The sequence below is a fragment of the Lagopus leucura genome, unplaced genomic scaffold (genome assembly GCF_019238085.1).
Source record: "Lagopus leucura isolate 7727_CA_CO unplaced genomic scaffold, USGS_WTPT01 Super-Scaffold_760, whole genome shotgun sequence".
Classification (NCBI taxonomy): Eukaryota; Metazoa; Chordata; class Aves; order Galliformes; family Phasianidae; genus Lagopus; species Lagopus leucura.
In genome coordinates, this window is record NW_024962257.1 from 12,009,829 (window position 1) to 12,036,356 (window position 26,528).

Below are 26,528 nucleotides of genomic sequence, written 5' to 3' on the forward strand. Positions count from 1 at the left end.
TACTAGGCCGCCCCGGGAGCGGGGGAGGGCGGGAGCGGGCCGGGCTGCGGCCGGGCAGGGGGGGAGCGGGGGCGGCTCCCCGAAGTTGCTCGGGGGCGGCGGGGCGGATGGAGCCCGCGCTCGTCGGGGCAGCGCCGCTTCCCGCGGAGCTCCGGGCCGACGGATCCGCGCGACCGCCGCGGGCCGCGTCCTGCGGGGAACTTCGAGCGGGGCGGGCCGGCAGCCGGGGCCGCGGGGCTGCGTGCAACCCGGGCCGCTGAGGTGCCCCGTGCCGGCGCCGGGGGTCGGACCTCGCCGCCACAATGAACGGCGAGCCTCGTGTGCCCGCTCCCACGGGGCGGCTCCGGCCCCTTGGTGCGGGCAGCGCCAGCTCGGGGTCCGGGTCGGGAAGGCGGGAGCCCGCGGCGGCGAGCATCGCGCTGGGGGATACGGGCGCGTTCGGTGGAACCGTGGCAAATCTCAGCGCGGTGCCCGCGTGTTCCAAGCGGCCCGGGCCGGCTGTGGGTGACAGCGGGCTCGCTGTTAGGGCTGAGCGGGTGCAGCACGTAGGGCCGAGTGGCTCCCATCTCACTGCTGCTGGTCGGAGGCGTACAGGTGGGCTGTAAGGACGGCTTTCGCCTCAGCTGAGGAGAGGAAAAGGGGAAAAAAGGCCGAACGTCCAAAGGATGCCTTCATTTGGGTGCGGTGAGCAAAGCTGAAACGCGTGTCCCCGCTGTGTTCTCACGTGCAGTTGATTTAACCCGGGTGTCAGGCAGCTGCTGCTTCACGGTACTCGGGGCCTTGAGGCCGGCAGCATTCAGTAAAACACAACTTCTGCTGCTTTGAAATGATGGTTACTGCGTTAGCAGAGCAAGTGGCAGCCCTGGAATTGTCTGGTGCTTCCCCCTCCCTCCCCACACCTCCCATCCTCCATGTTGGCTCGCTACCTTCTTTTAAAACATTGTGTTTGATCACATCTCCTTCTAGAGACGATCTTCTCATCTTCCTTTATTGACCTGGGTAGGATTTCTTGGGCATTCGGCATGCTGTGTTGTTAGCTCCAATGAACCTTTTTTCTCAATGGCCTCTATGAGAAATGGTGCCAGAGCCAAAGCCCTGACCTGACATGCCCGTTTGAGGCAAGAATGTTGTTCACGTGCCCAAAGTATTGGGGTCAGTGATGCATTTGGAGTTGCCTGGAGCTAGATGAGCTGATGCAGTGTATTTCTGAAAGCAGAGGGGAATGTCACGCCGGTATGTCACTGAGTGTACAGAAGACACCTGTGCTTGGTTAAGGTGTAACCTCAGTTTTGCTACCAGCAGAATGTTCTCTTAGAATATTTTTCACAAACCTTAACGTGAATTCCTTGTTGATTGTGAGAGTTTCCTTGGTTGGTAGCCAGATGGAAACGTACTGCCGTGATATGACTTGGCGTGTGTGCTGGCCGGGTGGGCTCAGCAGAGAGCTTAATGTCAGACTGTAGAAGCGAAGGTGTGTCCTGTGGGCTGTTCAGCACTCAGCACCTGAGTGTACATCCCTTGGGTATGGGGAATACCACATCCCACAGTCCAGAGAGCTCCCGTAGTGTGGGCTTGGGGGCTGTGAGATTGGTGCCGGTGGTATTGGTTGTGCTGAATGCTGGATATGAAGTTTTGAGATCTCTGTCATTTTCAGAAAAAGAGGATTTAATACACTAATCGGGGAGGACAACGTTAGTAGCTTGTAGTCTTAGAACGTTTATTTACAGTGATACTTAATGGATTTCTTTCTTATCTGTTTCAGCAGAACCAACGTGTTCTCCTTGGAGATACGGGTGTTGGTGATCTGAGATTTCGGCTCTTCCCGCGCTGTTCAAGGAAGCGCCAGAAAGATGAATATCCAGGGGAAGGGCTTCCCTCTGGACCTCGGAGGAAGCTTCACTGAAGATGCTCCAAGGCCACCGGTGCCTGGTGAGGAGGGTGAGCTCGTGTCCACAGATCCAAGGCCAGTCAGCCATGGTTTCTACTCCAGTAAAAGCGATGTGGTTAGAAATGAGACCTCCACCGCAACGCCGAGGCGCTCCGATCTGGATTTGGGCTATGAACCTGAGGGGAGTGCTTCGCCAACTCCACCCTACCTGAAGTGGGCCGAGTCGCTGCACTCCTTGCTCGATGATCAGGACGGTATCAATCTCTTCAGGACGTTCCTGAAACAGGAGGACTGTGCGGATCTGCTGGACTTCTGGTTTGCCTGCAGTGGCTTCAGGAAGCTGGAGCCATGTGTGTCCAACGAGGAAAAAAGACTCAAACTGGCAAAAGCCATTTACAAAAAGTACATTCTGGACAACAACGGCATTGTGTCCCGGCAGATCAAACCGGCCACAAAAAGCTTCATAAAGGACTGTGTCATGAAACTGCAGATTGACCCTGACATGTTTGACCAGGCCCAAACTGAGATTCAATGCATGATAGAAGACAATACCTACCCTTTGTTCCTTAAGTCGGATATTTATTTGGAATACACAAGGACAGGTGGGGAAAGTCCGAAAATTTATAGCGATCCGAGCTCAGGGTCTGGGACAGGAAAAGGGCTACCTGGTTATCTGCCTACTCTGAATGAGGACGAGGAGTGGAAATGTGACCAAGACACTGAGCCTGAGGCCAGCAGGGACTCCGCACCCTCAAGCAGGCTCACCCAGAAGCTGCTTTTGGAGACTGCAACCCAGCGTGCAACCTCCACCCGGCGGTACAGCGAGGGCAGGGAGTTCAGGTATGTGAGTGCGCCGGCTGGGCCCTTCCTTGGGGGCCTCCAGATGCCCCTGGGGAATGCTGTGAGGTTGGAGTTGCTGGGAAGCAGAGGTGGTTTTGCAGCTGGGAGCAGTTGGGGCTGGTTGAGCATCAGCGTGGGACAGTGTCACATGGGCGTCAGGTTGAAACGCAGCTTTATCTGAATGTACTGCGAGCTGTTGGTAGGGTGTCTTTGGCCGGTTCCCCTGAATCACATCTGCAGGATGTTCTTTGCTGTGAGGAAATGCTGCTGGACGTGGTCAGGCTGTAGGTAGGAGGCAGCAGGCAGTGCCGAGCTGTGGGCAGCCCCTGTATGCACAGAGCGAGCAGAGCTGCGGTGTCAGGCTGGCTTGTAGCCTGCAGTGACGGAAGGTCAGTGTTCAGTTACAGGAGTGCAGATGAGTGCAGCTCGTGGTAAAACCCCTTGTAAATATACAAGGAAATGGTGATGAGCCACAACTAGAGGCTGCAGGAAGCTTGCGGGAAATACCCTGATGTCTGTCGTGTGTGTGTGGGTCAAATGGGGTTCGTGATGCTCCCTGTAAGTGGTATTGCTTTGCAGTCAGGTTTTCTGATAGTGGATTCCAGCAAGTAGGAATCCCCAAGCCCAGTTAAATTTGTTCCATGTTGCAGCTTTTTCCCTCATCACAATATCTGTTTTTTTTCTCTAGAGGAGTTGCCCAGTTGTTCAGCCCTGCTTTTCTTTGGGTCCCCCACCCATTCCCAGCCAACACGCGTTTGGAAACTTGCTGAGAGCTCAGTTAAAATTCCAGACAATTAACTTAGCAGGGAGTTCTCTGGGATCAATAAGCGTGTGTGTGTGTGTGTGTGTGTGTGTGTGTGTGTGTGTGTGTGTAACCCTTGCTGAATCAACAGAACGCAGCCAGACGCACATTCCTACTTCTTTAAAATAAAATCTCCTTGTTTTAAGACCAGCTTAGGCTGAGTTCTGTCGCTTTGCGATGGTAACAAAACGAAGTAGCCAAACTGTCCTCTTCAAAGCAGCATTTCTGCGCTTCCTCTCCCCGCGCTGTCCCTTTATGCTGGCAGCTGGACGTGCATCCTGCCCTGCACAAGATCTCAGTGCCTTTCACATGGTGAAATGTTTTTATTTCTGTTTTCAAACAGATTTTGAGGAGGGGATGTTGCATGTGAAGCTCAGAAAAAAAAAATGGGAATTGGTGTGAGCTCGTGGTGTTTTAATCAGGAGTCTGAAGAACAGAATCCCAGGATCCTGGGACTTTCTCATGGAGTTAATAAAAACCTTGGGTGTTTCTTGCTATGAGTTTGCACCAAGTGCTGGATACTGACTGGATAGGATTAGAAAAGTCCACAATTCAAGTATCTTTCTATTTTAGCAGGAATGGCTTAAGACTGGCAATAACTTGCTCAAGTTGAGTTTAGTTTCTGTTCTAGAGCAGGTAGTGAAAACCTGCACAAGTACTGCATTCTTCAGGTCCTGCTTCAGATAAAATGCACAGTTTACGCTGTACCTGAATGCATCCATGCCAACCTTTAAAACAGTTCAGAAGTACATGATGGAATAGAAATATTTTGGGGTGGCATTCCTCAACCTCATGCATTTTCTTACTAGATTGGAACAGCGCAAAATAAATCTTTACCTAGGGGATGGAGGTCAGGAGAAACTTGCTGCTGTTAATTTGTTGTGTCTGACAGCCTGTCATTGTGGCTGCAGACGCTCCATTGACCTGCTGGGTCGGGAGGCAGGGACGTGTTTACTGTTCTCACCAGAGCAGGAGTCATTTTGGAGCCTGGAGTAAGTAACTGAGAATGAGTGATTATTTATTTTAAGTGCTGGTCTGTCAAGTGCAGCAGTGTCCGGAGCATCTCCATGAAGATGGGCACTGCTCAGTAGTGTGATCTGTGCGTTTGGTTCTAACACTCTGCTGAGATCCGTCTCTGTGCAAGTCCTTGTGGTTGAAATAGCTTGCTTCCTGAACGCTGCATAGAAATAGCTGCCTCAAACAGACTGTTTTTCAAACAGTGGCATCTTGTCGTGCAAACATTCCTGCTCTCTCCTGTTAGGAAGAGCCTTGGAAGCTGGTGGAGCTGCGTGCAGCAGGTTGGGAGTGCTGTGTGCAGTGGTTGGGAGGCTGAGCCTGTCCTGATTTGGTTTGAAACGTTTCTACAGACTTATTTCTTTGTGGAAGAATCTGTCGTCTCTGTTCTTGAGGGAATGTTGCAATAAGCTGTTTTGCATTATATCTGAAGGCCTGTTTAATCTTCACAAGATTTAACGTCTATTCCTTTGGCTTCTATGGAAACTCTAAATAAAGAGGAATCTGACCAAATGCAATAGGAGTGTGTCCCTGTTAGCAAGGGAGCGTCGAGAATTGGCTCCAGATCTTTCTGCAGCAGAAGGTTCTTCAATCTTACCGCCGTATTTCTGTGCCCACGAGCACAGAACTGCTCCAAGTGCAGAAGACAACACGTCGTGTGCGTGTATGTGAGAATATCCCAAAGCAAAAAGCACTGCTGTTACCCACTGCATTTTTGTACGCGTAGGAAAAGGCCAATAGTCATTATAGTTAGGCTGCTGCAAATTAATTGGACATTGGTTATGGATCAGTGAACTTCAAAGAGGGCAACCCCTGAAGATCTCAGGCATTAACTCGCAGCTTCCGAAACCGACACTAACGTGGTTGTGAGCGCAGCTAAATCTTTCATTAACCTTCTTCTGACACACCGGGACTGGGTTTTTCAGATATGAGGAGCAGAAATTAAACCCGTGCCTTAGAACTGCCCTGCAGCCTGGTTTTCAAGCACTCCCATAAAACAGATGTGTTTTAAAAATTGGGAAACATGGCGCGTGTTGCCAAACCGTCACATCACTGCTGTGTCTGCTGTCTGCATAGGTCCCTTCTGTCATCTCTTCAGCTTTGCATCACAAGGGTTTCCCTGTCCGCTCCCAGAAACCTGTGCTCCCAGGGCTCTGGGGAGCAGCACTCACAAATGTTGGCTTTGCTTTCCAGGTTGAAAATGGAGCAGACCGGGCAGTGTTATGGGGAAGCAGCTCTGCTTTCCTCTGGAAGTCGGGGTTGGTTCTGCCCATTGCTTTGTTTGTTTGACCTGTGTGCTAAAAATGAAACCTGGAGGAGGGGGAGGAGAGGACGGGTGGTGGCAGGTGAAGTCTCCCATTAACAGATGTTGATGGGCTGAGGAAAAGGAGCATCATAGGCACTGACACAGAAATTTGCATGTGGAAGCTTTGATTTACACTTCCTTCATTATTATTTTTTTTAAGGGAAGCTGGCTGAAAGGTCTTAGTGTTTACTTCCACAGTGCTGAGCTGACCAAGCTCACAGCTCTCCCAGGTGTTGGTGATTCAAGTTGAAAAGGCCACATGCCATTGAGAAGTCCCCGCAGCCATGCTGGGCACACATGGGAGCAGCTATCCCCAGGACACAGCCTGTTCTTTGTAACAGGGTGCTGAGCAAGAGGAGCAGCAGCTGAGGAAGGGTGTAGCGGGATGCAACAGCTCTAGTCAGAGACTCGTCCCAAACCTCAGTGAGTAATGCTGCATTGCAAGAGAGAGGAGCAGCGGAGCCTGGTTCAGGGCAGGTGTGGGATCTGTGCTGCCTGTGTTACATCAGCAGGCTGACAGTCACAGGTTTAGCCTGCGTCAGGAAGGAGCTGAAATTTAGCTGGCAGACTTAATTTTGAGGCTTGCTGCTTCATTACCAATTAAATATTAAATTGCGTGCTTCTAACTCAAAACGATGCGGTGAAGGAGTTGGAGTTAATTGTGCTGAATGAGCAGCAGACTGGAGATGTGCAGTTGCAGCGGTTGGTGCAGAGCAGTCTGCTTTCAGACTGTTCCAGGTTTGCATTGCTGTCTTACCACCACTGCCTTGAGCTGAAGAATCAGCACATGCGTCTGTGAACTGAGCCACTGGAGCTTCAGGGGAGAGCATTTGCTTGGAAGAGGCTGCTCATTAATGTTGTGCCTGTGTGTAACAACAGGAAGGAAAGCATTGGTCTCAGTCTGGTAGCGTGCAGCTTGGGTTGGCTGCCAGGGCACAGCAAGGGTGGGGGCATCTGACCCAGAGGTGCCTCATTCAAGCACTGTCAGCATCCATGGGGTGGAAGATGGGGCTCTAGATGGACAACTGGACGTGTTTAGTAGGGGAAGTAACCAAAAGTGCTGCCCACCCCTCTGCCCACCCCTCTCAAATGGCATCTCTGCTTGCTTGCTCAGTCCTCTTTTCCTTTTTTCCTCTTTAATCTCTTTTTGTGCTGTGTGTCATATTCATTCTGTTCAGGAAACACTACTAGCGTCCCAGTGGTATCTCCTTGATAAGTGATGCTGCAGTTGGCCCGGAAACACATACAGCAGTGTCTATTTCTTAACATATTTACATTTTCAGTGGCTTAGGACGAGACTATCAGAGAAACTGCCTCTTTTCCCTGTCTGCAAGAGCAGCATCGTCAGGCAGCAGCAATTCTCCTGTACCATGAGCAGAAGGGCTGGGGTGAAACAGCAGGCACGTGGCTACTGCCTCAGAGTGCTGGGGCTCCTTGGGTTGTGTGGGTCTGTGGGATGCCAGCAGCACTACTTGGGTCCCATTTCAAGTAATTTTAACTCAAACAGGCCCTAAACTTTTTCTCCAATGGCGACCCTGCATTTCTGGCAATAATTGTGTGTAACTTGAAGTGCTAGCTAATGGCTTGGCTTGAATTAAAACTTCTGGGCCTGTAGCACCACTTGTAATTGTTACAGTCCTCAACAATGTGCAGAGCAGTGGCTGTTTCCAAATTGGTGTAAGCTGCGGCAGAATAGTTTGGGTTCTGCATTGTTCTTGAGGGAAGTCATGGCTGTGATGGGGAGGCAGGGTCTGGTGCTGATAGCAGTGAGTGGTCGTGTTGTGACTCCAGAGCTGTAAGGTTTACATGACGAGGATGGATTGTGTTTGTGCACAGGAGTTACACCAGCTTTTATGAAATACGTTGTTAAGCTGATGAAACTTCTGCATGGAAATGCTTACATTAACAGTGCAAAGTATTTATACTGGCATTTGCCAAGCCTTAAAGTGGGTTTTAATTGAAGAAGAATGCTTTTTGTGCCCGTAGCCTTACTTCTGCACAAATCAAGATGAAGAAGTGTTGTATTTGTTATTTGGTTATGGATCAGTGTTGGTATTGGTCCTCTGAGATGGTGTCTCCATGGCCTCTTTACCCTACAGCTCTGGAGCTCTGAAACCAGGAGGGATGTAAACAACAGGCTTCCTGGCAAACAGGGCTTTGACTTGTACGTGTTTGGTCTGATTTAAGGAAAAGTAAATGTAAAGGTTTTTCTCTATCTTAATTTTATAAGCAGTTTGATTACATTTCCTAAAGCTGTTTTGTTCCTATTTTCATGCGTACTGGCGATGACGGCACAAATCATGAAATCCTACATTTTGGGAATGAGGTTCCAGGTTGGGCTGGTTTGAGTTGTGCTCTGTTTGGGAGGAACTGGGTACAGAAGAGCAGAATGAGAAGTGAATGGGTCCAGGGAAGCTGAGGAGCGTGCCCAGGAGGTGAGCCTCGTGGTACACCTGGGGTTTGATCTGCGGTTCTGCTTCAGCTTGGCTTTATGTTTTAAGAGTTTCTTTGTTGTCGCTATAATGGACTAATCCCTTGAATAATTAGTTACTATTGGATGTTTAAAAATGGCTGCCTCTTGGATTTGTTCTCTTTAGTAGTCCTAGATTTATAGTCCTTTAATAATCCTGGATTTATTAACAATTGGGACAGAGTGTGAAATCCTGTTACACCGAGCTTTCTTGGTGGGCAAAGGGCTGAGGAAGATGCAGGAGTGCTGGGGGAGCACATGCTGGCCTCGTGTTGTGGTGGAGCTTCTCACCCTTCCCACTGAAGCTCTGGGGCTGCAGAAAGTGCCCCCAGAAATAAGTGCCGTGGAGAAGCCTGGTTTCAGGCATGACGGCGTGTGTAGAGCAGAAAATTGCAGTATAACGTCTCAGAACAGAGGTACTCATATCCTAAATCAGTTCCTGGAAATATCATTGGATTATTAGGCTCATCCTCAAATCCATTAAGCAAATTACAGTTAATCAGTCAAATAAAAGAAGAAAGACCTTTAGCAAGGCCCTGCCTTTTGAGCCGCGTGGAGAAGCTGTAGTAATATTTTAATTTTCCGTCTGTCAGTGAATGCATTCAATCACTTCACTTCCTTGTGGAGGACTGGAAATTAGAAACTGAGGTTAATTATCTGCATTAAATGAAATATGTGAAGACCACAAAAGCGAAAACCTTCACAATTCGGTATGGTCTGTTAAGCTAGGCAGACTGCTTCAGAAAGAGAGGGGTGATTTTTCCTTGTTTTGTTCCGATTGAAGGGTTTTAGTCACAGTAATTGAAATGATTAAAAAGTCAAATTGCTGGCGAGTGTAATTCTGAGCATCTCTGAGAAGATGCAGTGCTGGGTGAGAGCTGCGGCTGCGGGCGAAGGGTTTGCATGGCCTCACTGGGCCTTGGGGGGCCGTGCTGGGTCACAGTGGGCCTTGTTGGGCCGTGCTGGGCTCCTGGACTGGTTTGATTGTCAGAAGGCACGTGGGGTTCTGTTGTTGTAGCTTGCGCATGGCTCCGGCTTGCAGTGCCCTGGGAGACATTTCTGTCCCATCTGTAGACCCACAGGCTGCAGGAAGCTTTGCAGCACCCAGAGGTTTCCTTTGGCCGTGGTTTTCAAGTGTTTTTCCCGGAGTCACGCTCAGAAATGGAATCATAGCAGGTCATGTTTGTGCATGAAAGCAAAGCCGTCATTACTCACAGGCCATGTGCGAGGTCCTCTCTGTTGTAAGGCAGTGATGAATTCAAGTAGAACTGCTGTAGTTTTAAGTCAGATTATCCAAATTCTATAAATCCTACGTGGAAATTGGATTTTACCTTTGAAGACTCCAGAGTGCAATTTTCTGGTAAGATCTGGAGTTCTTTGGTCTTGTGGCCCCTAAGATACAGCTGCCTTCACAGTAGCAGCTTTTAGAATGTGTTTTGCTTGTTTTGATCAAAAACATTCAGAGGTGGGGAAAAATAACTCTGTAAGATGTTCCACTGAAGTGGTCAGCGTCAGGACCTCATTAGTCCCTGCACTTAACTCCAAAGCTGATGACCAGAACCTAGTGGGTTTATTTTTCCTTCTGTCCCTGTATCTTCTATCTTCCCTGTGCCATCGTCTGTCCACTCCCTGTTTGCACTTTCCTTTTTGGCTTCTCTTTTTCTCTGTACACTTAGTTCTGTGTCATTTTGTCTTCACGGTGTATTACATCACTGCCCGTGCTGGAAGAAGGAGAGCAGTACTGTGGGAAGGTGGAATTGCCTTTTTTTTTTTTCCCCCAGCAATCCACACTTAGAGCGATTTAGCTCTACTGGATAGCCATGCCTTCAGCATTCAACAGATTTACCCTTTTGAATCATAAATTTTGGTCTTTTTCTTGGCTGGCAATCAGCTTCACAGACTGGGAGAGACTTATCTGGAAGAGTGGCTTCCTTGTTCTGCAGTTACTGCCAGCCCCGTGCATGTGCTGCCTTTGAGAGCTCCGTCAGCACGTGTATTCCTGTGGGATTGGTTTTCTGGTGGCTGAGGACCTCGCTGAGCTTTCGTAAGGGAAATGCAACTCAGCCAAGTGCAACAGAGCTCCTGGGAATTGCCCGTTAGGGTGCAGGAGGAGATGTGCTGTGGCTGTGTCCTGCTGCAGCTCCTGAGTTTGGGTAGCGTTGCTCTGGATGCGCCTCATGGAGATAAAAGCTGTACAACAGTTTGGCACCAGACATGCGAATGGGTGCTGGGACGAAGTGATTGTTGCCCTCGAGGATCCCAAAAGAGGAATCAACAAATAGAAATTATTCTATTAGCAGGGGTAGAGTTCACAGGTTAACCATCGTGTCAAAGCAATGAAATGCAGCCTTGATCTCCTTCACAAGGGCTTTATTGTGAATACAGAAGAGTGCCCAAGCAAAGACATCAAGTTCTTGCGCTGTAACATTGCTGTGTCTTGAAGAAAAAGAAGCTCTTTGCAGGCATCAGCTTCATTCCTGCTTCGAAAGATTGTAAAACGTGACCTCAGAGCCTTCTTGCTCTCCTTATGGCCAGACCCGGTTTGTATTTCCACAGAGAATGTTTTGGGTTTTTTTTTCCAAGTTTAATTTTAATTTTTATTTTTTAATAAAAAGTTCAGATCTTTTGCTAAGAAGGCTTGTCTTTGTACTTCTAACTCAGTCCATGTGACTGTCATAACATTTATTTCCTTAGGAAATGAAAAATGTTCCTTCATGAGGAAAGCCACAAAATGAAGCTGGCAGGCTCGGATCCGCGCAGTGTGCATCTGCTGGTCTGCAGGCGTGGGGCTGCAGCCATCACCCCTCACTGCTTGGCTCCTTGGTCTGCCATCGAAAGAAACAGCAAAGGACAACTCTTCTGTGCAAGTGTTTGCATTGAAAGTGTCTTTGAAGGTCTGCTCACTCAGGGAAACTGTTTTCCTCTCTTGGGAAGAGCTGCTTTGAGAAGGCTCACTCTTCAAGACGGGCCAACGCTGGAATGCACGCACGGGCTTGGAACAAATGGAAATGGGCGGCAAAGGATGCACGGATGTGTCACCATAGTGGGGGATTTGTCACACCATAAAATAGCGCTGTGGTTTTTCCCTCGAGGTGTGTGCAGGGAAGTCTGTGGCCTGGGGTGCTATGAGCGCTGCTGCTGGAGAAGGCAGAGCATCCTGCTTCCTCTGTCCTTGTCTCTGCCTGCTGGCTTTGGTTCTTCTCAGGGTGGGCTGGAGGGGCCTGCTCCATCTGATCCGCAAACTCACCTCCTTCTGGAAGAGAGGGAGCTTTCCAAATGGGCCTGAGAAAAACTTTCCTTTTGTAATCCTTGAGATAACAGGTCACGCAGCTTCACCCAGTGATTCTTGCACAATAACTTGTGGTCAGGCTGAAGTGTCTATTTTAGAAAGGCATCCAAGTGATGGGAGGTCATGCAGCATTTTTGTTACCCATGCCTGTGGTTACTTACTCTCACTGTTAGCAGTTTGTTCCTTCACGCTCCCTTCAGGTTTTTGCAGCTAGAATTTTTCACAGCTTCCATTTCCAGCTGCTGGCTTTTGGTATGGCTTTGCTCGCAATACCTTTGCATATTTGGAGAAGCCTGCTGAATGGGTGTGAATGCTCTCCAGAAGTGGCAGAAGCTTTGTTATGGAAGGCCCTTGGGTTTTATGAGACTTTTCAACCCTCCAGTCGACTATTAAACAAGCTGCAGCTTGTCACGGTTGACAAACCTTACGGCTGGTCTCAGACCTAACCTACCAGTTTACAAGGCTGTATTCTTTTGTGCGCAGGTTTCTGGGTGGGGACCATTGGCTTCTGAGAGAAATTAACTTGTGGCCTTTCTTTCCCCCCTCCCACCTCAAGTACATTTGGTTTTCTGTTAGCTGTTCTGTCACTTCCAAACACCAGGAAACGTCGGCCTGTGGTTTGGGAGGACAGTAGATGGAAATGTGTAATTGCAAAAAAAAAAAAATTAAAAAATCAGCTGCATGGTTAGCAATGGAAGATAAACTGTAGAGAGTTTTTTAGAATGATTCATCCATAATTATTCAAAAACAAGTTGAATTTATTCTTAAGCTGCGGAGAAGAGTTCTTGCAAACCTGGCATTTGCCGCCTGCGATGTTTATATGCTTGAGTAAGTGCCTGTGTCAGCAGTTTGTTGGTGTCGAGTGCTCCAGATCTAAATCCCTTCAGAGGTAAACGCAGCACACCTTTGTCTCTGCCGGGCCTGCTGCCTTTATGTGCAAGCTGGTGAGGTCCAACCAGTCCTAGCGGTGGCTGCTGCGGGCAGGCAGGGGGCTGAGCTCTGGAGCTGCTTCACGCGCACTTGCTCTCTGTAGGTTTCTTTGTACGGTCTGTCTGGGATGCAGAGACTGCCTGCACCTTTCACATGGATTTTAGGAGTGTTGGAGCGTATTCCTCATGGCACGGCATTGCGGCTGCTGGTGCTACCTGCAGAAGTTGGTGTTTTGTTTTCAGCCCTCTATTTTCCAGGGAAGCGGCCTGCACCGAGAGGCCTTTTTCAAACGCTTCTCTTGGTCTGTGATTGCCAAGCAGTTGGAAACACGCTGTGCTGAACTGGCTGAAATCCGTTTGTGGCGGTTGTTGTTTTTGTGCTCGCGGCTCGCAGCCCCGATAAGCGTCCACAGGGCAGGGCTGCAGGGGCCAGGAGGGCAGCGCTCGGCGCTTAACCCTTGCTGCAGTGGGCGTCACTGCAGAGCAGCGTGTGGGTTTCATCACACCTGGGGCACGTTTTCCTCCTGCCGGAGGCCTGCTGCGGCTGCACTGCCTTTCTCAGCAGAGAAGGGTGATGGGCCTGCTGCTGCCTCAGCCCAGCTGCGTGCATCTGCAGTTTTAGGCAAGAGCTCAGGCAGGCTCTTCTGATCCTGCAGCAGCCCTTGGCAGAACAGCCAGCTGGCCCCATCTTGATCTATTTTCCTTTCTTGATGCAGTGCTTGAGCTTCCCTCATGGGGAGCCGATTATCCCTTGCAAATATCACTGCCTTGTGTTTGGTATTTTGGGCTGGGTGATGTGGCTGGTTGGAGCTGTAATGAGAGAGCTGATACTCCTCCAGTCTTACAGGGATGATGCTGGCCTTGTGATCTTGCAGTGCCTTCCCACAGGTCTTCCCCATGCTCAGAAGGGTGGATGCATCCCACAGCTCCATCCTCCTCCTCTGAAGTAAGATAGGTCTGAGAGTCAGCAGTTGCTTGGACTCAGAGACATCATCTGGGTTTTGGTCCCTGACGGCGATGCCCTGAGTCAGCTCTGTGAGGATTGCTGTCTTTCTCACCTCATGTAGGTTCTTCTGTTTGGAGCTGTAAACCGCTTTGCCAGCAGTCAGGCTACAAGCAACCCTTTTTCCTTGTTAATTACTGTCTGTGGCTTGGCACCAGTGATGCCAGAAACCCTCCCAAGTAGCCCATCTTGGGCTGTGGACTTGGGTGTAGTGTGTTGCCTCAGGTGGTATGGAGCAGGATAATCCTCCCATTTCCCCGCTTTGGAAATCATCCTGAAGCCTGAGCTGAAGAAATAGGAAGTGACTGGAGCCAAACCTCCTGTTTCAGATGGGACAGTAGTGGCAGGAACACCTATTGTCCACAGAGCTGTTGCCAAGCCACAGACAGTAATTAGCAGGGAAAAAAGTTGTGCTTCTTTTAAAATCTGAATTTTGTAAATAATTTTCCTTTTTAAATTAAATAAATATACATTGATATGCCGAATAGGCAAAATCAAGATTGCAGAAGCAAGCATCTGCAATTGTATAAACTTGTATAGTTAGCAAGTTAATAAAACCAGCAGGTTTGTCCAATGGAATCACATTCAGTCCTGAATGGTAGCTGAGTGTGAACAGGATTTATTACATCAGGGCAGAAGAAATTGGCTTTACAGTCAGCCCCAGAGTCCAGAGGGGGCATTGCAAACACTGGGCCTGAGGTACTGCAGTGCTGGGACGTGGAGCTATGGGTGCCATGCGGCCTTCCAGCCACTTCAGTGTAATGACATTGGCAGTAAGGGACCAAAACACCTGCTTGAATGTTGTTTTGTATTTACAGAATCTAAGTAAATATCAGATGGATTAATTAGTCTGCTTTGTTGGCTAGGGATGGAGCCCCTCTCCTGTGAGGACAAGCTGAGGGAGCTGGGGTTGTGCAGCCTGGAGAGGAGAAGGCTCTGCAGAGACCTCACTGTGGCCTTCCAGTACCTAAAGGGATCTTATAAACAGGAGAGACGCTGATGTTTTACACAGTCTGATAGTGACAGGACAAGGGGGAATGGTTGTAAACTAAAAGAGGGGAGATTTAAGTCAGTGTTAGCAAGGGAGTTTTTCTCAGAGGGCGGTGAGGCACTGGCACAGGTCAGAGTGCCCTCTGAGCCCAGGGAAGTGCCTTACTAGCATTTTACTATCCATCCCAGCTCCAGCTTCCCATAGGCACTAGGCATTCACACATCATTTCTTAGAGAGAAACACGTGAAAGCTTGTCCCCTTCTCTTTCAAGCACATTGTTGGCTTTCCTTGCATTAATCTCCCCCTCCTTTCTTTCCCACTGGTCCCTCTGAGGCAAGATCAGAAAAGGCAGTTCAGTACCTCCCAGCTGATGGTAACTTCCCTTCCCTCACCACTCTCGATAAGGACATGGGCCACGGCCACCCCGCGTGGTGCTGACAGCCATCCTGCCAAGCGGAAGGCTGTGCTGCTCTGCTCCTTGGAGGTCCCCTCTGACACTTCTTTGATTCTGCTTCTTAAATAACCGCCAGGCACATCCTCGTCTGTCACATGCATGTCCCGAGGACTTCATCAGCTTTTATGCAGCAATTAGCCCTGCAGAACCACGTACTCTTACAGCCGAAGTAATGGCACTAACAGCTGTGTCAGTGGTGGCCAGGAGACAGGGAGCCACTGCTGGAAGGAATGGTGGGGTAATAGGAGAGCTGTGCTGTGTGGTGGTAGCGCCGTTCTAGCAACCACGTGAGCAAGGAGGGCTTTTTTCCACAGAAAAATCTGCACTGAAAGCGAGGAATGAAACTGCCATGCTGTAACAATCACCTTTGCTGGATCATTGCCTTGTCAGCCTCTGCTCCTCTAGGGGGTCTTCTGAAATCTCCCGTCTAAAAGGTTAAGCTGTAAAAATGAGAAAGGCATGTTTCCTTTCCTCTATCGTTCAGTGGTTTTTAATTTGCTGTTTGATCTTCACTCTCATGCACTGACTGCGTGGGAGCTGCAGTATTGGGTTACAAACAGAGCGGGTGACCATTCCTTTTAAAAACTGCAAGGCTTGATTAACACAGACTGATAGGAGTTGATTTTTTTTGGTCGTCGCTTAGATTTAGTATAAACGTGAGGATCCTCCCGTATCTCCTGAAATATCAGATGTGATGTCTGTTCTGCTGGCGGTGGCATTCTCTGCAGGATGGCGTTGGGAGGCTGTGCATCTCACCCAGCACAGTGCAGGGGGGAGTGGGCTGGGTGCTGGTTTTGGATATCAGCAGTGCTACATTCCAGGAGCTCGTGCAGTATTTTTCAGAACCCAGCTTGAAAGTTTTAAGTGCAGATATGGAAATATGTCAGCTTTGTGAATGAGTCGAAATTACCTGCAATTTGTTGGGAGTTACCATTTCTGAGTGCTTATTGCAACTGTAGATATTTGAGGAAGGTTTTGATTATCCTGGGCTTATAAAATGTAATTGGCTATTTCTTAATTGTTGTCCTCTGTGAAGTATAATTACCCACGATGTCGGGCTTTTTATTAATGCCGCAAACAGGAAATCAAGAGTGTCTGATAGAGATAAGTTTGGGACTCCACCATAGCCTGCAATTGCATCAGGTGACCTGTCTGTAAGGAACCCAGTCTCCTGCTCAGTTCTGGAGGCCTTCAGAGAACCCTTCAGAGCCTTCAGTCCCTGGATTGCTGTTCTCGTTGATGTGCATCTGGGTGCAGACACCCAGCTTGAGCGGGCTGCGCCAGATGTGGCTGTGGAGATCTGAAGGTCCATCTTAGCCCAGAGCAGGGGGCTGGTTGTCACGTCCTGCTCACTGCTGGGAGCTGGCAGGGACGCAGGGACCTATGAGTAGGATGTAATGAGGATTGACGTGGCCCCATCTGGGGTTGTGCCCTCTGTGTAAGGGTGGAGGGATGGAAGGGAGCATTAGCAGCACTCGTTCCTGGCTGGACCCCTGCGCCAGGGCGCTGCTTCCACACCTGAGGGCTTCCAGGACACGTTCTGATGCGTGTGTTTTTCTTAAATGCAGTCTGTAGGTTTCAATATCCACCTTATTGTGACTTCAGAGCATGAATTAAAAGCAGGAGAATCTCGAGAATCTCCCTCAGAAACGTGTGGCCGATTCCGAAAATAGCGCTGCCAGTTTCCTTTGAGGAACCACCTAAAAACAAAATCTTAAAATAACCCCCCCCTTTTTGCTCAGCTAACTCTCTCCACAGACACGGAGCCGTTTGGTTTTATTTTTGCTCTTTTGATGGAAGGCAGTGAGTCACTCAGCCAACAGAGCGCCCATTGACGGCAAGGAGCGGCGCGGGGCTGCCGCACATTGTTGGGGCTGGGCTGGGCTGGGCAGGCTCGGGCACCTCTCACCAGCCCTGGAGATCAAACGTGGTGAGTCAGGCCGCAGAAAGGCAAAGGGCCCAAATTAATTAAACTGATTGTTTTGTTTTTGTTTGTTTGTTTGCTTTTTCAAACCCTGTTTTTAGTTGGCGGTTGGGGCACACAGGCACACGCCAGCCCATGTTGGTGCAAGCTGAATTTTCTTGTGCCTCTTGAGCTGCCCTGGTGGGAACTCAGCCCTTTGCTCTGCCGCAAGGGGACAGAGATGCCAGCCTGCCCCTGCCCTGATAGCCATGTTCCCACTGTGCCTGGGCAGAGGGAGGAGCAGGAGAGCTGCTGCTGGGGCAGGCAGGAGCCGCGAGGTGCCGGCAGTGCAGCCCTGCTGCCTGACCAGCGGCTTTCCCCCGGATTTCTGGCTACTTTCCCCAGCGTGGCTGGCTGCCAGAGGTGGGAGAACCGCATCCACAAAGCGCACAGCTTCCAACACTGAGCTTTGTCCGTGAATCAAGCCTTACAGGCTGTGAGCATGAAGGGCAGCGCCGGTGTCCCACACCCTGTGACTGCTCTCAGGGCTTGTCCCTTCCCTAAGGGTTGCAGTGGGCACCGAAGGCCTCAAACTTTATGTTGGTCTATTAAATGCAAGTGCCACACACTTTGATACCTCGGGCCATTCCGCCCCAGGCGTTCTTCAGGTGCTTGGGAAACATGTGTTCACCTCCCAGCTCACCAGGCACGAGAAGCCGGCCAATTTTCAGCATAACGCACAATCTCAACTATTTTATTGCTTAATTTAGGCCATAAAGTCCCTTTGATGTGTTGTGTAATGCAACGTTCATTCTGAAAAAGTGGGTGGAGTAGCTTTATGGTATTATAAAAATAAATAAAATGCCTGGCAGGATTTTGAAACCACATGGTCATTCCTCCTCTATCCACAGATAAGTTGATTGTTGAGAGAGAAATCTTGCTTAATATCTAACTTTGGGTGATTTATTTCTCCAGAGCCCTTTCATCTCCAGTATGTATTGGGTTATCTGTGACTTCTAATCTGATTGTTTTAAGCGTGATCAAAGAAACCAAGAGAATGCACTTTATTTTCCCACTGTATGAATAGAATGTTGTTTGTACAGTGCATTACATCACCTGTTCCTGCTGTTCCTGAATTGTGCACCAAATGTTTGTGGTATAAATAGAATACATAATGGACTTGTAGGGGGTGATGAAATTTGTTCCACTTGCTGAGTAAAACAGAGTTAACTAAATGAACGCTTTCTTCACACCCAACTCTACGTCGACACACAACAACGCAGGCTGAAAATGTTTGAAATAACTCTTGTATGGAGCAGCGAGGTGGAATTAGGCAGCGTGGAGGAACCGCTTCGAAAATCTGCAGGAGGCTGCAGGGCAGGCAGGGAGATTCCTGCCATTGGAATTGCTGGCATTCTTTCCAGGCCATGCAAAGAAAGCTTTTGGCCTTCAGTAGTAGTGGCAGTGTTGTTGTAACCGCGATGGTCTCAGGGTTTGGATGCAGGTTCTGCAGGGTGGGTTTTGCACAATGGCAGATCGGTCTCTGACCTTGCAGCTCTCGTTCCCGGTGGAGGCCTCCAAAGATGGGCCTGGGAACCGTGTCTGTCTGATCCTAAAAATCCTGAATTCAAGGAAGGATGTTTGTTTTCTGGCATATCCTAATACTTCACTGCCGTGCAGCCTCAGTGTTCTGCAGAGGACAGCTGTCTTTGGCAGCTCGACCACATCTCTTCCTGCTAACCTCTCCCATCCTCTGTGGGGGCACCCATCAGCTTTTTCCCTCTAATTATCTAATTGATTAATATATTTAACTTGGAACATTTGTTCTCAGCCCGTCTTTTCTTTGACTTTTAGTTTGTTTCTTCATTTGCAGACCAGGAGAGTAATCTGAGGGGCCGAATGCTTGCAGCTTGCTTGTTTTTCCAAGCTGTATCTGTTGGCTTGGAGAAAAAAAAAAAAGAAAGAAAAACAACACCTCTCCTTTCTGACCTTGTCTTGACACACCTACAGGCCCTCATGAATATCCCACCCTGGGTAAATAGCTCGTGTTTTCATTCGGAGCAGAGCTGCCATGCACCGTAGGGTCAGGTATAATCACTGGGGAGATAAGTGGCAGCTTTATCTGAAGCGATTTCTCCTTAGGGTTTTTCTTTTCCCAGTCTCTGGTTGGTTTGGAAGTTGTTCTCGTGCAGCATATGGTCACTGTCAAGAATACTGAACTGGCACAAGTAGGGAAAATGTTTCTCAGTTCTGGGTTCAGCAGTGCTGTTGGGAAAGCTGAGCTGTGTGCCACCACACTGCCCCATGCTGTCCCCATCCTGTCCCCTGCCACCCAGCTCACCGGAAAGCAGAAAGCCAGGGGCATTGCTGACATACCACTCCAGTGGGATGAGCTTAGGGCTGCTATCTCTCTCATCAGCCTCTGGGTAGTGATAATCTGATATACTGCAAGGTTTCACCCCTCCATCACTAAGCTGCCGGTGGCTGTCTCTTGTCTTTAGCTGCCCAGGTTGTGGCAGGGGAGGTGGGGAGAGGACTGGAGCATCGCTTCAGATGCTGCTGCTGCTGCAATTCACTGCATGAATCGGGATCCAGATCAGCGTGGGTTCTGCAGTTTGCTCCTTGCTGCAGCAGTCTCCACGTGTAGGATGGAGAATTCTCCTATCAGAATAAACTGAACCATTCCTCAACTTCTTTGCAGTGAATTACAGGAAAATGGGTTTGTGTTTCTCCCTTGAAAGCTGTGCAGGCCCAGCATGGGTCTGACTAAGCCTTTACCAGTTTCCCAATGGAGTGCTAAGCAACGGGAACAGCAGCACAGTTCTCTGATGCCCTATCCAGGAGCCTGCTGCCGCTGGTCGAGGCAGTGATGCAGAGGTCTCTCTCTGGAGATTCGTAGGCAGCATCGCATTGCTTGCCTCAAGGACATATTGCAAGGCTTGCTTGAGCTGAAGCGCTTCTCAGTTATTGTTTGCACTGTGGTAGTGTTGGAGGTCCCCTCTCTCCAAGCTGTAGGGAAGGAATATTATAATTTCCATTAGGGTGCGAGTTTTTCCAGCCCTGGAGGAGCAATGTCTTGGTGAAGGTTCAGCTTCATTTTGGCGTGGTTTGCCCTGTGCATCTGCAGCTGCCAGGATGCATCTCTGATCTTGTGGGGCAGAAGGAGTCCAGATTCTCATCTGCATTGTGTCTTGGTGCAGCAGTGAGCTGAGTTTGCTTTGTGGCTGTTTTATTGCTGGCATGGCAGATCCCAGAGGGTTCCGGTTGGGCTCAGTGAGATGAGGGACAAGGAGCAGCACTGGAACAACTGCATCTGCTTGAACTCACCCATTGGGATATCATAGTTAATCTGTGTAGTTCTCCTTCCAGAACAGAAATCTGTATTTCAGTTTGATAGGCTACTATTTCTTTTTCCCTGACTCTTATTCAAAAGCGCTTAACAGGTTGCTTCAAAAGCAGCCAGAGGTGTGAATTACAGCTGATGTAATTAATTTGTGTTTGTGAGCCTGGCCCCCTGCAGTCTGGGCGGTGTTTGTAGGGCTGGCTGTTAGCAAGAACAAAAGTCTAATCTTGGAGAAGATTAGGAATTCTTTGACAAGGGTTAAGCCGGGGTTCCACTGCTTTATCGTGTTTCTGGTGTCCTGTGGCAAATGTGTAATTTCAGCCATCACCAGCGTGCAAACTGTTCCTCACACTGCTTTAAAGCTGTGCCATCTCTGCTCACCTACTCAGCTGTTTTGCAAAACAGGTCTTAAAAAACAGCATAAAACAAGAGGAGGGCAACTCTAGATCCTCAAGACGCTGCAAGGACATTCATGGCCAGAGCCCACTGCACAGCGTTCAGAGCTTGTCCTTCCCAAGCCCTGCAGTCCCTGCTGCCAAATCCACGCCGTTCCATCTCTTCTGCTCGTCTGTTCTCATCTCCCCCACTCTGGGGTAGCCAAGCAGCATAAATACTGTGCATCAGCCGGACATGGCTGGAAATGAAACAAGGGAGGAGGCGGACAGGCAGCAGGCAGCCTCGGAGGGGGAGGCCAGCCTTGCCTTTAATGTGTGCAGAGCCCTCGGAGCGCTGAGCCCCAGCCCTGCCAGAGCAGGATTTATGTCCCAGCACACTTGCAGCCAACATGTTGTGGCAAGCTTCCCCAAGCAGCAGTTTCCACTTTTCCTCTTTGGTGTCTATTGTTTTGTTATTTGGGGAACTGGAATCCATGAGCAAATCTGAAACATGGTTAGCATTAAGCTCTGACGCAACGTGTTTTTTTCCTTTCAGATTGGTCTCAGGCTCAGCACATCTTCCCCTGATCAGCTTAAGGGGTCTGCAGCAATCCTGTGACTCAGATGCTGGGGCTGTGAGCAGTGTTTGGTGCTGCAGGGCTGTCCGGGGTGGTTTTAGGAGTGTTGCAAAGTGCTGGCTGGGGCTAAATCGTGCAAACAGTCGTTGATCACGAGTGAGTTTCCAAGAGAGGAGGAGGCCGGCTGGGTGCTGATGTTTTTGATTTAGCCATTTAATGAGCAGCATCAGGAATACGTTACATTCTCAATTATTTTGATTTTAATCTAATGTGTTAATAACGTGAGGCTCTTCAGATGAAAATGTATTTCCAAGCTGCTTGTAGTATTTGCTAGCGTAGTAAGTTGAAGACATATGTGAAAGGAAGGGCCATCTGATGAACTGCTATTGTTCTCTTAATTCAGCCCACCCCATTTGGGCCACTCTGCATGGATGGCTTTGTCTTCACTAATAAAATTATGCTATGTTCCCTGCAACACATGTTCTGCATGTCCCAGCTAGTCAGCAGCAGTAAAACTTCATTTTATAGCTTTATAATGTTACCTTCTCAATTATGGCTTCTTTTAGAGACAGCGGTGCTTCCAAGGCTGACCTTGGCACAGCATTTGAGAGCTGCCATAGCCCTGTGCTTCTGGCTCGCCTCCCTCCCTTTTCGTACTGTGTGCTCGTGCTCCCTGCATGGCTTGTCAACAGGAGCGGCGCACGCTCCTTGTCACCTAGAGGATGCTGCAAATTCGATGTTGGAAGAGAGATAGCAGCATGTTCTGTGATCTGCATCCTTTGCATTCCATCTGGAATGCTTGGCTGAACCCGAGGTGCGTTGTGGCTGGCTTGGTGACAGGCTGAGTGTGGCCGTGAGAGCCACAGGCCGCTCCACAACCCATCTGTCTGCTGGGCTCCTGGGGGCCAGAGAGTCTGTAGGAAGAGCTCTGCTGCTCCTGGAGCCCGGGAGAGCTGCGAGCAGCCTGATGGTTTCTTTGGGCACTCGGTGAGAGGAAGAGATGGATGAAAAGCGACCTTCTGGCTTGGCACAGCGGCACAGAGGGAGCTGCTCGCAGCAGCTGGCTGGCTGTGGTCCTCGGGAACCGCTGCCGAGCTGGGAATCAGCATGCACAGCAGTTCTCTCCTTCCTTGGCACATTGTCTTTGATGGGCTGTATGGTGGAGGGGATTAGACCAAGTTCTTAGGGGAGGAGAATAGCCAGCAGGGGATGGCTGGTCATTTTTGTTCCTTTTGTGGCGGCAAACAATCTCTCCTTTACTACTCAGAGAGGCTCAGGAGCCTTTGTGATGTTTATTAGGCTGAAAGAGTTGGAGACCTCTGGTCTAGATAGCTCTCCAACTGAGAAGGGGAATTTAGGCACTTGTGATAGTGTAGCCAAAGAAATTACAATAAATATTTGGGAGATTTTAGTGTTTGGCATTCTTCAAGAAAGGTTTAACAGAATGAAATCTTCAGTGGGAAGGCTGGAAGTCCAGCCGAAATGACAGAGATGTGCTTGGGTTGGCGTTGACACATCTTCCCCACTTCAGGGATTAGGAGTTGTGTAATAGCAACATAACGATCTGCAGAATTGGCTCTTTTAAACTAAAGCTGCTTTTGTTTAGGAGATGGACTTCAAATCTGAAACTGGGTCAAAATCTTTTCTTGCTCTTGAACAAAAATTTCCAAATGCTTTGGACATCCGTTTGAGCAGACCTCTTCCCTACCACAGTTGGATGGCCTTGGCTGGTAGTGCTCATCACTTGAAAAAGTGGCATTGGTCGGGATTAGATGAGGTTTTGTAGGACCTGATGCTCACCAGCACATCACCAGCACGTCCTTCTGCAGTTCATTCGCTCTGCAATAGTCAGGATGGTGAGAGGCAAAGGTTTTTTTGTATTTCCCAGCTAGTATCAGCTTTTTCCTCATGAAGCCACTGCACTCCACTTCTCTCCTACTGCTCAGTTCACTCTCCCTGGTCCTCACATCCAATCTCCCCTCTCAGGCCAACAGCTGAGTAGACAGCATGCAGGAGTGAAATCCCTGTCTGGATTCTCACCACATTTCCAGTGAAGTTCGGTGTCAGTGTTTTATCACTTTGCAAAAGTCGTCTTTGGCGCTGGTGTTCTTTCCAGCAGTGGGGCCCAAGTCATGGCCCTGTATTTCCTCTGCAGTAAAGAACAAAATCCCTAAAAGGCCTTTGCATGCAATCACTTTTCTGACAGTAAATGAAGATTCTTTTCCTTGATCCCAGAGGCAGCTGCTCGTGGATGTGCACGGCCCCTTCATCTTCGGGGGATGGCTGCATTCAGGGAAATGTGCAGGTATTTCTTTGTTCTGAGGAACCCTTCACTTCTCCCAGAGAATAAACCCTGACGGGTATTGGCTCACTTACTCAGACGTGAATTGTACATCATGGATATATACAGAGATCCAAAAGATCCATCCTTTAATATGAACTGCTGGAGAATATTGTTCTCTTTTCCCTGGATGGGACAAGGTGCTGCCAGCAGAAGCACAGGCCGAGCATCTCTGCTGTCACATCATGTCATGCAAGAGTCTCACAGCTGTAAATGCAGATTCACAGGCTCAGACACTGATGTCACAAGCTCCTGCATGTTTTGATTAATTCAGCTACATTTTCACACACAGGTTTGGGGACGGTTGCTTTCATCAACTTTGCGATCAAAATTGATGCCAAGGATATTATGACTCACGTTGCAGTCTCACTTGTAGTTTTGAAGGGGGAGTTAATAGTGATATTAAAATATCACTCATTTACTATATAGGCGGAGCTGGCAGCCGTCGTGGTTGCCTAACACTTCCCATTATATAAAACTTCGTTCTAGTTGCTCATATCTTTATCAGACTTATGTTTGGTGTTCTTCCACACTGAGGTTCTGCCTAAGGCTGAATTACTTTGGCAAATTTTAGCAAAAATAGAGGAGGAGGAAATTACATTGTTTTGCTCATGTCAGACTCTTACAATTTACTTTCCATTGATAACCTTCCAACTTTCCTCTTTGAAGCAGGCATGTACCATTTGGCAAGTGGGTTGCTGGGGGGTGGGATTGGCATGGCAGCTTGAACATACCTTTTGCTGGCCGTGTGAGAAACCACCCAAATTTGGCTAAACTGTAAGCTTTTGAAAATCGTACAAGCTCTGTTGTGGATTCTGGCAGCAAGATTCTCTGAGAAGCATATGTGAGATGGTCGTGGCTGAGACTTCAGAGGCTGAAAACTGCAATTCCTGTTGCTGCAGCTCCTGTTTCTGGAGGCTCAGACGCTCCTTGCTGGCTGAGCCACCTCTTTTCTCCAATCCTCTGGAAAAGGAACTCAGAAAAAAATAATAAGAAACAACAGCAACAAAAACCAGCTTTGGGGGGAAAGACTGGGAGGAGGGAAGAGGTAAGGAGAGCAGGATCCTCCAGCAGCTACCAAGAGGGAGGCCAGAGAGAGTGTTGGAACCTGGAAAGGGGCTTTCCGATGCTGCCAGGAGTTTTCAGGTGCTGTAGCTGGAGGGTGCCTCTTCAACCTCTGTTCTACCCCTTTATGCAGGAGGAAAAGCTTCCCTGGTGTGCTGTATCTGCATGCCTGTCACTTTCCTCTCATAAAGAAATATAACCCACTAATCTCAGCAGATTCTGACAACAGGGTAGAATTCCCTTGTATGCAAATGAATTGCAGGATGGAGAGGAGAAACCCTGTTCACCTCAGAGAGGAAGGCTGTGAACTGATCGTAACTCTGTTGTTAAAGCCATAAAACTAACTGGGAGAGAGGTGCTGTGAATGTTTGTCCCACATAGACGTGGGACACCAGGTCTCATGCAAGGTGCTATCTCGTGGAATTTCATAACCTTTTCTTCTCCTCTTGCAGCTGCTTGTTGATGTGTGTGATGGCAGACTTTTTCTTCAGGCTGCTTGCTTAGTTCAGTGCATGGGCTGGCAGGTGCTATGGGAGCTAACAGAGGAGGGGTCGAAAGCAAAGGGTACCAGGCACCTGCATTACCTCCTGCTTTTCTGAAAGGCCACGCAGTAAAAGAGGCAGAAGGTGCAAGCAGAGAACTTAGTGGCTGGTTTCTGCCAGAGACATACTGCAAGGCAGCTCTTGTTCCTGGAACCATCCTTGTTGTGCATGCTGCAGATTTGCTGTGCTCAACTGAAGGCCCCAGTTCCGATTTACTGAACTGAGCAAGAGCATGTAAGGCAGACATAAAATGCTGAGTGTTAGGCCCAGAGCATTTCAAATAAAGCAGATTTTGAGAAAATGTTGACTATTTCAGCATTGACGTTAGCTTTTTGTATGCAAGAGGATAAGAGCTTTTCCCTCCTCTGGAATAACATTGCAAATAAACACAGGATTCACTTGTGAGAAGTGCCGCAGAGAATCTCCAGCAGAGTGAATTATGCTGTGTTCAGTATAACATTTGAGTGATGTAAGCTAGATAAAGTACAAAGAGGAGGGAAAAGAAGGATGTCAATCCATTTCTCGTGAGCCCTGGGCACGTTAAGTTCTGCAGAGGTAGTGCAGGATCAGTAATAGCGTGTACCAGCTACCAGGGAGGTGAGCAGAAGACTTCATTTATTTCTAAACAATAGGTTGCTTTGCCCTGCTGTGTTAAGGAGAAAGTATTTAAGCCCTAACACGTTGTTGTAAAGCCTCCTTGAGCACTTGATGCCATTGTAACATCTCTCCTCCATGCTGATTTTCTGCTGGCCTGTCAAGGCTGAGATCTGCCTCAGCCCTGACATTATTCACAGCATTCAACCTCCACAAACCTTCCAGTTTTTGCTAATTATCACAGTGTATTTGGAGCCTCCTTCCCCTCTGCCATTTGGCTGAGTGTCAGCAGGCAATCTGTACCCCAGGATTCTGGAGGGGGCAAAAGCGTATCAGAAGTGCTTAGAGTTTGGTCATCTAGGCTTGTGTCTTTAAGAAATTGAGGTTAAAATCCACACAGCTGGCTTTTATCTGGACAGTGGCTAAGATATTTAGAACAAAAAGGCAGATTGCTTGCATTGTTGCTTATTTTTCCTAAATAGAACTGTCAACTGGTTTTAATTGCATAAAGATATGTAGGAATGGAATGAGAGTTCAAACAGCTCTTTTACAGCGCTTCAAATGGACATAGTACTTCATATATATTCCCACAATAATGCATACCAGATGAAAAGATATTGTGGAATTTGTGTAATAAAGGTAAAAGCTCATATATCTGCCTGTTCTAATGGAAGAGAAGTAAAACAGAAGAATTCTACAAGGCAAAAATAACAACAAACCTCAGCATAGTTCCTAAAGTGAGGTTTTACTTGCTGTAAAGTGCATACAGAAATAACAAACATGACTGCCCTGTGTGGTGGTT

General features: G+C 48.7%; 1 protein-coding gene across 2 annotated transcripts in view; it reads left to right on the forward strand.

The window, feature by feature from the left end:
* Positions 1-1,644: 1,644 nt before the first annotated feature.
* The window catches only part of AXIN1 (axin 1), a 68,020-nt gene continuing 43,136 nt past the window's right edge, over positions 1,645-26,528 (forward strand). Inside the window, exon 1 of one of the 2 annotated variants that reach the window (XM_042864279.1) lies at positions 1,645-2,728. In XM_042864279.1, coding sequence (XP_042720213.1) covers positions 1,851-2,728 — 878 coding nt within the window. In that variant the 5' untranslated portion in view covers positions 1,645-1,850. The remainder of the gene's footprint in view (positions 2,729-26,528) is intronic. The other variant, XM_042864278.1, reaches the window with a different exon arrangement.